Source organism: Dermacentor variabilis, chromosome 3 (assembly GCF_050947875.1).
Source record: "Dermacentor variabilis isolate Ectoservices chromosome 3, ASM5094787v1, whole genome shotgun sequence".
NCBI lineage: Eukaryota > Metazoa > Arthropoda > Arachnida > Ixodida > Ixodidae > Dermacentor > Dermacentor variabilis.
In genome coordinates this window covers 141,995,997-142,008,248 of record NC_134570.1, presented here as the reverse complement: position 1 = coordinate 142,008,248, position 12,252 = coordinate 141,995,997, and the positions used below count along the sequence as shown (strand labels likewise).

General features: G+C 41.6%; 1 protein-coding gene across 1 annotated transcript in view; it reads left to right on the top strand.

The window, feature by feature from the left end:
- Positions 1 to 10,144: 10,144 nt before the first annotated feature.
- The window catches only part of LOC142574791 (uncharacterized), a 36,809-nt gene continuing 34,701 nt past the window's right edge, over positions 10,145 to 12,252 (top strand). Inside the window, exon 1 of the mRNA XM_075683804.1 lies at positions 10,145 to 10,289. Within this exon, the coding sequence (XP_075539919.1) occupies positions 10,193 to 10,289 (97 nt within the window). The 5' untranslated portion in view covers positions 10,145 to 10,192. The remainder of the gene's footprint in view (positions 10,290 to 12,252) is intronic.

The window sequence follows — 12,252 nt, the reverse complement described above, 5'->3', positions numbered from 1 at the left end:
GAGGTCCATGGGATGCAAGGCGGCAGCCTTTCATTTGAGGGAACATGGGTTGTGTGGCAGTTTTCTTTTGGTTCTTTCAATCAAAGAAACAACAGGGACAGAGTTGCCAGCATCGCTGTCAACAGTACTACGTTTAGCGGGCGCTTACTCATTCTAAGCACCTAACCTACGACTCGTATTTATTAACGCGCACTTTATCACTTTGTATTTTAAGATATTAAAAAATACATTTATGTGGTTTTCCCCCGTATACTTCAATAAATTGAGAATAGGCTCTTGGTGACTACTGTATGAAGCTTCTTACAGACCATCAGACATGTCCAATACTCCCATTCTGAAATTGTTGGAATTTTTTACGGCTTCCTTACTTCACTTGCCTGGTTACAGGGTTATTATGAACCATTGCTCAGTAGATTATGGGCTTAAATTTCTCAAGAAGATGAAAGGGCTTTCCCGTTGCTCTTGTTTAGCTCGTTGAGGATCACATCTTGGGTAGAAATATGCCTCTCCATTTTAGGAGTTATATATTTTTAGTGGTGTGCGAATACTCGAAACTTTCGAATTGATCAGTGTCCTATTCGATTTTATCTATGCTTGGTGACTATTTGTAAATGCGAATATTATTAAAACATTTCAAAACACCAATAAAACATAAAATTTGAGCCAAAGTAAGGTAAATTTTCACCTCCATTAACATAGTCTAGACATAAAATGCGAGAACTTGCAAGAATAGCGGACTAGGCTACGTTACTAAAGTAGCTGTACTTTAGAGGCAGTACAGCAATCATTTATGCTTACTGAAGAGTCCTGTGCATCTGAAAAAACGTTTTGCTGCTCCATTTGTGCTTTTAATAAACAGCCCTTCACAACATAGTATGCAATGACCGAAACTTGCTAACCTTAAGAATACTAGGATGTGAACATAATTTTACATTAATTGTGATATCAGCTGTTTATTATTCAGAAGCTATCCAATATTCGATTTGCTTCTGGCATTATTCGGTTTTGTCTCAAAAATCACTATTCGCGCATCCCTAATATTTTTCTTACAGATTTGAATTCTTCAGTGACGTTTCGGTAAAAAGCTGGTAAATAATTCTAGTAAGCAACAAGAAAGCGGCAAAACCCTTTTAGTATTGGCAGTTTTACATGTTTTATTTTTATATGCAGGATAAAGCAGCATAAATTTTTTGTGTAATGAAACTTACAAAAACTTGTTTTATAGTAAACTAGGTGAACTGGCAACACTCCTAAACTACTGCAATGGCAGACACCAAGGAGCTATGCGAAAAATCAGTTTTGGAGAAACCCAATGGGTGACAGCACAAAAGAATATTTTCTGGAAGTCCCAGAAGGTTGCAGCGCCTCCAGGGTGATGCCAGGCAAGACTTTCTTCCGAAAAGGCACATTTTTCAACATGTTCCATTGCAGCCACAGATGTACGGCAGTGAACCTCAAAGGGTTAAAGAACTCAGTCATCTGCCGTATGGCTCTTAGAAGACTGAGAATTTTTCCGTATCTCTCACATTCTGCATATGTCATTGCAAGCAGCTTGGTGCACAACTACAAGTAATCCTCATTATAACACTTGTTAAGTTATTGATGCAGAAAACACTTTGCAGTAAGCAGTACTTTCTTTAAAGTAGACAGTCCTAAGCCATTGAAGGCGAGAAGTGGAGTCGAATCGCATGTGAACTCGTGAAATCTAACTTCAAATGAAGCCACACTCAATTCTAGTGACATGGCAGTATTGCATTTGGAGCATTGAAAAGTTCAGTAAAGTGCTGCACATTTTAATTAGGAGTTACAAGAAATAATTTTAATTGCCATATTTTAGGTTTCTTTAGGTACAGGAAATTTTTTCACCATTTTGTTTCTAAGCAAGCAAAGTTCACAACTTCGACATTGAGGATATTCATAAAGTTATTTTGCTACAGTGTGTTGTTCCTCTTTTCCCTTTTCTGCATTTGACACTTAGTGGAGCCATGCGCCACATTGAATAAATTTAAATGGTCATGCTGTGAAGCTGTACCCGCGGAAAGTTGGAATAAAGCAAGACAAATATATAAATCGATTTCATGATAACGAAGGCATACTGTATGCCACGCTCTTGCATGTGGAAGTTGCTTTTTAAAACTTTTTCTGGCTTTTTGTTGTTTTTGCAGACTTCATATGTCGCAAATTTCCTGGTACCAACATGCCCTATTAAAGAACTCTGACCTCGCTTCTCGCAAGGGGCCAGAAGCCTCTGAAGTACCCAAGTTGGACAGCTCAAACTAAAACACAAGTGTTGTGTTTTTGTAACTCTCTGCATTTTTATGTTCATTTATGTTTGCGTTAGTGACCTGAAGGGCCCAATTCAAATTTCTCATATGAGCGTACAAATGCGCCTTTCTATGCCTTGATATTTTTGTGTTAATTTGATTTATGTTAATTATGCTAGCCTCCTGAGAAGCCCACATTGGATGGCTTAATCCAGAACACAATTTTTGTGCTTTGTTATATTTCACTACATTTTATGTTTGTTTTTGACATATTTCCAGCAAGGAGAGTGTTTCCTTATTATTATATTTTGTAAGTATCTTCAGTGATATCATGCCAAATCACCCAGTTATGTCAAGAACTCTTCCATTATGGCAAACCATTTCAAGTTTGCTTGATGTTAAAAAAGTAGGTACAATGAGAAAATTTTTGAAAAAGTTGCTTTCCCATACACCTGAGTCATTCCAGGGCTACCAGCCAGCATTTTTTTACCATCACCGATATAGATAAAAAAATTTCGATGCGTTTGTTGCAGCTCCGAACCTCATTTCCCTATTTATTTTCCTTCCAAAAAATTTTCTAGAATTTTGGAAAAAAATGATTGTTCTTGCCCAGCTAAGCTAGAAGGCACTGATTCATGTTTCTTTTCAAAGGGAAATTGTATGATCCAGATATTGAGACGGTGTTCACGTCAAGAGAGTAAAGTGGTGTGACTGCCGAAATTGCAAAGTTTGAATTGTTTCTCTCAACGCAGGGAAATACAGAAGGCACAAAATAAATATAGAATCGCAGCCTAGTTGACCTCAGATAGCCGCAAAATATTCGAAGCCTTGGAGGTTGATTTGAATACATAAAAAACTAAAGTTCAAATGTTTTGCAAAAAGCTTCATGTTGAAGGTGAACAAATTAGCCTTCTTGGCCGGCACAAAAGTACATGCCACCCATCATTGCATAGCCCTACATGTCTGCTATGCATGTGACAAGTTATGAAGAGGTATCTTTAGTGGGATAAATTATTTTTATAACGTCCATTTGTGGATCACACATACAGCATAAATATATGAAGCATTGTCATCTAGCAAGGAAAGACTGTTAATATAATTAGCCACAAGAACTAGTCAAAAAACTGTGACTGCCTTTTTTATCATTACAAAGGCAGGTGCCGTCAAGCACTGCAGTCTCTACTCGTATTTTTTTACATGAATGCGAAAAGGGGTCGCCAACGACATCTGACCACATCTGACTGAACCCGGCACATATGACTTATAGATGAGCATGTTCCGGCTCTGAAACAGTGGTAACATGCAACACCACAAGAAATTTGTTCGTACTCGTGTAGGTTTTCAGTTTTAATTATGAAGCTGTTTTCTACTTGCATCGTCATTGGGTTCCAGGAAGCAGGGCACAAAGTGTCCTGCTCCCTGTATGTTGCATTTCAGTGCGACAGATCCTTTAAAATGCTTTGCATGAGCAATATCAGTGCTCTTTCTGGATTTACGGTGTATGTAATAGCAGATATTTCTTATTGTAAACTGCATGAAACATACCTTTTAGCACTGCAGGACTCCCTCACGAATTTAACACGTATCAATATGTTATGTGCAATGACTGTATGGTTTACCAAAGCACAAGCCTCCTTGCGTTAGAGCGCGCGTCTCTTGCCAATAAGATGCAGACCCCAATACCGCTTCTCTATCATCTGTGTTGCAGATAAAGCTACCTTTGTCATCTGCATTCCCAGCCGGCCAGCTTGTGCGCACATACGTGAAAAGGCAGTGCTCACAAAAATCAAAAGAGTTTTTCACATTTAAAAATAATGCCTTCTTTTTTTAACTTCGCACATGCATAGCAGATATGTAGAGCTATCTAATAATGTATCACATATTTTTTGACCAACTGCCAAAGCAGTTCTTATCTTGAACATGAAGCATGTTGCAAAAGATTAGAATTTTAGTTTCATTACAAGCGATCAGCTAAACCTTCAGAGCTTCAAATATTTTTCTGCTATACTATGTAACCTGTGCTACAAATCTGCATTTAATTTCTGTCTTCTGAATTTTTCGTTACAAAAAAAATTAACGCATTGCAATGTTACTCACTTTTGCCAGAGCCAAAAGCACTAGCAGTGTTCAGATATTTCAAGAATTTGCTATTTTGGCAGTCGCATCACTTCACCGTATTTCCATGCACAGCATGACGGCCTCGACCAATACAATTTGCGTTTGAAAAAGAATGTTGATTGATGTCCTCTAGCTCAGCTGAGCGGGAAAGCTATACTGTCGCCAAAATGCTACAATTTTTTTACAATACTAAATAAAAGTGTGGAAGGAGCTTTGAACTCCAGTAAACATGTGGCGATGTTTTCAGCTTTATCTGTGGAGTTGAAAAAACGCTGGTCGATTCGGCATGGAATGACACACCTGCAAGTGCATCTGTGCCGTTGTCAGAGTTATTCAGTAAAAACTGCATTTTATATAACTTCATAAAAATGGTTCATTTTGCTATCTAAAATACATGAATTAATAGGTATAAGCTGGCTTAAATTTAAAAGGCAACAAAAGCTCTCCAGTAATGGCAATGACGTGCCTTTCATGTTTGCATGAAACCAGATTTTTTTGTGAATTCTTGCGTTATTTTTGTGGCAGTGAACAAAAGTGAAATGAACTCACAAGGAATAATTTTGTAGTATTCCAGCACGTTACTTAGAGCAGTTTTTTTCGTATAAACATCTGACACAGTCAATATGAATAAGTCGCTTGATGTGGAATGACTTGCGCGGGAACGTTATGGCAAATAACAACGGGATCGTGCAACAGCAATGCAGCATAATAAACTCCTCCCATAGCATCACTTATTGCGATTGCCATGTTTCAAAAGTAGATAAGGGTTACGGAAATTGGCGCACACCATTCAACCAACAAATAAGGATTGTACGGAGTTATCCTTTTTCAGTTTTACAGGTTTTTTAACGTTGCCTGTGCCAGGTAGCATAACTCTTGTTCTTGAGCTAGATTATTCAAAGGTGGACATTACAAGCACAAGAAAGAGAAACACATTCAACTGATTCTCACAAGTTTACTAATTCACTTATAACATTCTGGCACTTCTTGCAGTTTACAAATTGTAGCCAGTGAGCTTGAAAGACGTTTTCACTTGAAAATAATTTCCAGGATGACCAACCAGTTTCGAGATTTTCGCTTAAATGTGAGACAAAATACATGGGAATTCCAGTTACTTTCGTGCTTCAGTGCATAACAGTGCGCTTTGTTAAAGAGTAAGTGCAACAACAGTGCATTTCTAGTCAGTTTGATGGCATCTGTCTCGTTACTGGTATTCTGGAAATTCATTCTAAGTGCATATACCTTGTAAAATTACCGCTACAATTCGTAAAAAATTTATTAGGAAGTCAGTTTTTGTTAGCTGAATGTGCGTCTTGATTTCTCATACAAGTAATGTTTGGCACTCTGTATCTACAATTATGTTAGCTGCAACAGCCACTCTTTAATACATTCTATGAAACTTAAAAATAACCACCCTCTATATCAGTGTCCCAGTGAGTGCTGTGGGCTTAGGCGAATCGTGCCATGGTTGTACTACTGGCTACGTAATAAAGAAAGCAAGTACCTTTCTTCAGTGTTCTTCTTTGCAGTGAAGTCAGTCTGCTTCTACATTTATATATTTAGGTATTTATTTTTTAAGATTTGTTTCTTTTGGAAGATGTGTTTACTTGAGGGCCATACGGACTACATCTGTCAGTATTCAATTTTGTTATGGTGTCAAGCTGCAGGAAGTTTGTGCTTTGCAATAGTCTTTACGAATTTTCTGATGTTCTCAAACTACAAATGGTTGTACATTTACACAGATGTTTGGTTATAAATAAACACTTCACCTAGAAAAATTGTTTTTGTCTGCATCAGTTCAGCACTCTTGATTTCGTGAAGGACCATTCACTGTGACAAGTAAAAAAGTGATGTAACAGTACTGCTAGCAGGTATACAATATGGTTCATTGCAGGCTATCTAGGAGCATACTTTTGAGCCCAGGATGACCGAGGCCTGCAATACAAAAGTGACTGTATTTAAATTTTACCCCTATCCTCTGGCAGCAAACACATCACCGTGACACCAAAGATAAGTATTTTCAGCACAACATAGCTGAGCAGTATTTTAAGAAAAGTGCAGTTTTAAACACTGCCAAATGCACACAGGGGCATAAAGGGCTTTCAACATAATTGGACTGTTGACGTTCAACACAGCTGCAACAATATTTCAAAGGACTTTCAGTGTTGAGACTCAACACATCTGCAAGAATTCTTCAATGGGCTTTTAACATTGAAATGCATCATATTTTCAACAATATACCAATGATCATTCAAATTGAAAACCCCCAATGGTGTTTCGACAAAGTGTCGCGGGCAAATTATCGACACTTGTCAACAACTTCCTTAATAATGGTTCAACAATTCCCTAATGATCTTTGAAGGTCATTTGTTGACGTTGAACAATAACATTTCAATAACCTTCCAACAATTTTTTTTGTAAGGGAAGCTTACCCAGCACCATGTCATCCAGTTTCGTTTTTTGTTTCTTTGCGTGGGTGTTTCTTTATTTAACTGTGGCCTGTTGTCGCGTTTAGACGGTCTGAAGTGTCTTCATAACCGATGAACGGTCTGCGAAAACCCTCTTTAACCGCACAGATTACAACATATTACTCGCACGTGAATTAAATTAAATTCTGGGGTTTTACGTGCCACAGCCACGATCTCATTATGAGGCATGCCGTAATGGGTGACTCCGGATTAATTTCCACCACCTGGGCTTCCTTAACGTACACCCAATGCACGTTGTACGGACGTCTTTTTTTTTTCATTTAACCCCCATCGAAATGCGGCCGCGGCGACCGCGATTTGATTCAGTGATGATTTGATCCAGCATTCCAACGCCAAAGCCACTAAAGCGACCACAACGCTTTACTCGCACGTTAATCGGAAGTGTTTGCTTCAACAAATACTGCCCGAAATGACGCGACCTTTTACTGCACAGCATACAGCATTAACTACCACTGTGACGTGTTTGCGGTCCAGGGGGACTGATTTTAAACCGCTTTTTGCTTCGATTCTTATGCGATCTTCCCTAACAATGTGTAGTATGGAAGACAATATTTCCGAAGGTATTTACACCACGGAAAATACACCTGCTGAGGCTCCAAGCCTGAGTACTTTCTCTGAGAGCGAATCGCGTAAAGAAATAGGTGAAATATGCGATAAGTAACGTTGCACTCCTGTGCCTTAAATATCTCAAAGCCGAACATTATTTTCCTTTGGACAGAGTTACCTTCACCTGCCCCAAATACGTTATCCCAGTGAGCTATGTTTAAGAGGTCATAAAGGAAAGGTAGCATTCCTTTTGCGAAAGCTAAACAGGCAAAGCCGTCGTTGCAACCGTTACCAGAGCGAAGCAATTGCTGCACTTCTTTCTTTTCTTTATGTGTCATTCTCGTTTTGATGGGCCGCAAAAAACCGGACGCGCCCCACATGCAGAGGATGCGCTCGACATGCAGTTCTCTGCTCTTGCTGCGCCATGTGCAACGCATGCTTGGCTATTACGTACAAAGCTATCCATGCAGTGAAGCTCGCGCTAATGTGTTCAGAGTAGACAAACGGTACATTTTTTATTTACTCAAGCCGGCATTTGCCCTCCGCAATCCAACCCACGCCAGTGCCAGCTACGCAGGCTCTCAAACCCTCACATCCCAAAGACACGGCCGTTCGACGCACAGGTTGTGGCTTACGGTGCCAGTGACACAGCAAGCGAACGTGATCGCAACCTGTTCTGGGAAAGCGCACGCGCACTTTGGTACAGCTTTCACTAATGCGCTGCTCCGTCGTCGGCTCATAAGAGCAGCAAGTTTGGCACGTGTCTAGTACACGAACCCTGCCAGTCTGCCTCGGAACAAGTTTCTGCATGTGCGCAACAACAGGCCTGACGATGTATAAAGCGGACGTGTCGTGGTGCATAGCTGCACGCGTTGGACAGGAGCGTTTCATCAGCGGCATCTCAAATCGCACTGACCCACCGGAAGCATCTGCCTATTAATCTTTGTTCATCATCAAAACGCTGCGCACCCACCGAAGCACAACTACGCCAAAAAAGGGAGTCATCAGAAGATCCTTTCAACTCCCTGAAGGCAGGTCTGGAAGCACAGGGCTCTTGGAAAACGCTTGTCTTCGCAAGGAAGAGAAAAATACTGTAGACGTTCTCATCAGTAGTAGAGGAAAGCCTGTGGATAAATTTCAAAAGCGCCAGCGAGGAAAGTACTCAGCAACATTTTGCAAAGAAAATTATAGCTTCAAGCAATTTCAAACACTATAAAAAATGAATACGCATTCAGATAGCACTACAAGTGCCAACAACATCGTGGTTACCATCGATGACATCGAGCGGTTGGCCCACACGAAGCTGCCTCCGAAGGTGAAAACTTTCTATCAAGACGGCGCGGACCAGCAGCAGACCGTTTCCGAAAACCTGCTCGCGTTCAAAAGGTAATTAGTGGATTTCTCGTTTACGGGCATGTGCTTGTGAAAAAACGCATGCATGTTTAGGCTCCGGTATATGGGTCTCGTACGTGACCTGCAGTAATATGAAAGCCAGAAAAGCAATAAATAAGGCTAGTCGATTAATGATACTCCTAACGCTTGTGTAGCAACCGCGAACCGTGTCGAAACTGAGAAAGAAGCAGTTTAAAGCGTGTGCCAAGGTAACCGAAACACAGGCTATCATAAGTCTGGAAATAATGGTGTGTTCAGCTGGCTTCAGCTGGTTCAGCAGTGTAATCAGAAGGCGACGCAATTAAAAAACCACCGGAACTACTTGGACATAAAAATATTTCACGTTTAGATACGCAGTGCGCCTCCTTCCTTTCGTTTTTTTTTCTTTTCTTGCAAGCATAATGTGTTAAACTAACGCCCAGCGGAATGCTGAAGCACCTTTAAATCACTATATGTCAGAGGCCCGTTTGCTGTGAAGGAACTTTCAGAACAATTTACGATGCTGAATAAATAGCGCTCATGTTAACTAGGTGGCTTGAGCGTAATATACATTGCGCGAGCATGCCGATTGCCTGACTGGATTTCTCATTTCACTATATTGCTTAATGATCCCAGCATAAAGGACTCCTGAGAGTTCTAGCGCTTCCTTGCCTCCTTGCTCTAAATGTTGTGCTATGAGTAGTTCTCACAGAATCTTTAGCACCGGTAACAATACCGGCGCTTAAATGTGTCCGGTGCGCATACAGCCCCACTTTATGACTAATTCTTACACCAACGTAACAAACCCCGATGCTCATTAGTGTCGAACATACGCAGGTTTTGCATTTTCAGAAATAATTCAAGTTGGCGCATTACGACCCGCAGTCCGTATGTCGCAGTACACACAACGCGTTATTGACTTAAAACTCTGCTTAATTCATAAGTAGAGGCCACCCTCGAAAGCCTTCGCTGCGTTAACCATTTGCTCCTGATCCACACTTTTTCATATAAATAAAGGTTCTGCATGTTAGTGGTTTTAGCAGTTTGGCTAAGTGCCCACGTAATGGGGCTTAGTTTACATTGTTCTTGCCACACCTATGCATGAAATTGCTGCAATAAAGCTATATAAACGATTCGCAGTAACTGTACTACTTACATCGTGTGCTTGACATGCTTAGCCAGCGTTTTTCTAATTTCACGTAAAGGCAGACAGTTTCATCGATTTGGCGGGCTTATGTGCGTACTTCACTATGGTGATATTTCAATATTAATTGTGGCTCTGTTGTCAGGATGTTCTATGGGAAGTTCTGCCAGAGAAAAGACGTTTCCTTGCACGATCATTCCTGCAGGCTAAGACTCTTGCCACGTGTGCTGCGGAACGTCGCCGCCATAGACACGGAAGTCATGTTGCTAGGACAACGTGTTTCCATGCCTGTTGGAATATCCCCAACGGCTCTGCAAAAGTTAGCGCACCCTGACGGAGAAGCAGCAACTGCACGAGGTAAGCTGTTAGCAAAGTTTCGGAAGTGATTTTTAGCTACGGACCTCTTAAAGCACTTGAGGCTCAACTCATAACGTTATACATACAACAAACGTGTGTCATGACGTTATTCTGGCTACCTGAAAAAATAAAATTATATTTGAAGGACATGTACCCACAATAGCCCAATTAAAGAGACTTCGGCAAAGGTCGCGACTGAGTTATAGAAACTTATACACATATTTTAGAAGAACGCTCTGGCAATGCAGTCACCAAACCAGTGAGGAAAGGTATAGCTAGTGGGCCGATTTCTCATGAGTTGGACAACACAAATGTGGAAGACACTGCGGACACCTGGCGACATTGATGGCAACATTGTCGCTTCTGCGCGCGTTGCTGCGTTAAGTGTGAAACACCCGCGCGCAAGAACCGCTCGATCCCAACCACTCGTTCCGGCAACGCATCGCAGCCAGTTTCCAATGAGCTTGTAAAAACTTTCCTTCAGGTGTAGCTAGTAACCGACAGTGCAGTCATCTTTCCGACGCCTCGTCTGCTGGGTCGTCGTTTGACTACGTGATATTTTTCTAACTTTACACTGAAATAGCAACGCACCAAATTCAAAAGCGACAGAGCATTGACAGTTTAATTCCGGATGGCGGAACATGATAAAGTGGTCGCGGAACTACGATGCTCATTTAGCATGAGGTCTCTGCGCTAAACAGGTTGGTCTGTACAGCATCATGGCGAGCGCTAAGCGGCATTAGACAGTCACGTAACTTTTGCGGTTACTTTTGGAATTAACGTTAGCCATGAAGACTTGACATTTATTTGGCTGGAAAGGGCACATGACGATAACATTAGGCGTCATTTTTTGCCAATCATGCGGAGAAGCACAATGACTGATATACTTTGCTCCTCTAGATTCGCCAAATGCACCAATCGGCCGTGAGCAGGTGGACTGGGTCTGCACCGGCCATGGTCGCCTTTGCAAGAAATGCGCTTAATCTGTCAGCACACACCGTTCAGGAACTCAACAAGGCTGTAGCTGCGTCGTCATAAAGCGCTGACTACGCAGTTGACGTGTGCCCAAAGTGGCCGCGTTTTTAGTGCAAAAAAAACGGGACTGAACCTTTAAAATTCTCAAACAACACAGAAAGTGCGGTACGATCGCTCACAGCTAGACTGCATATACTGAGTAACTTAGAGTTAATTTTGAAGCAGCAGTAAAGAAGAAGTAATTCCGGTCTTCTACTGCATAGACGACGTGGAATTTGCAGCATCAAGGCCACGCCAATACGTGGTTATTGTAGCTGACTTCGCACAGCAGTGAAGCTCAGTGTGAGCTGCCCCCGAAAATTGCTAACTGTCGTTCGGGAAGGTTGTGGTCTGGATTTCCGGGAAAAGTTCGCGACCAGCGAGATGAAAGTTCCAACAAGTTGCTTGGCTGACAGCAGAAAATGCCCATCAAGACCTCAGCCTGAATGCCGAAGGATTGCTGAATATGCACGGATCGTGAATGTGAGTTGAGTCTGTATACCTTACAGCATCAAAGAAAACAGCCGCTTCTGTCCAGAATGAACCTTGTTTAGGCCCGCACCTGCACCATCAGGGTGGGCACGTTCACAATAGGGTGGACACGTTCACAACGCGCAGGCACGTTCACAATATCATCTTCCGGGACATGGCAGCGACGTCTGGCGTCCCGAGCTGTCTCATTACATTCGAAACTTTTTGTCCTTGAAATCAACGTCTTATTTGTCATATAAACAGGCGTGCAGGAGGACTTTCTCTAAAGAGGCTTCCACTGCGAAGCTCCTTCTTTCTCGCCGTCTCGACAGTGATATGGGAAGGCCTAACAAAAACGACCTTATTGACTGGACATGGCCTCTGAGATTTTAGAGCGTGAGTGTCGCGGTTCGATCTCAGAGAACATACACTGTGTTTCTTCGCTTGTGAGGCAGGTGGCGCCACAACGGTGCTTCTC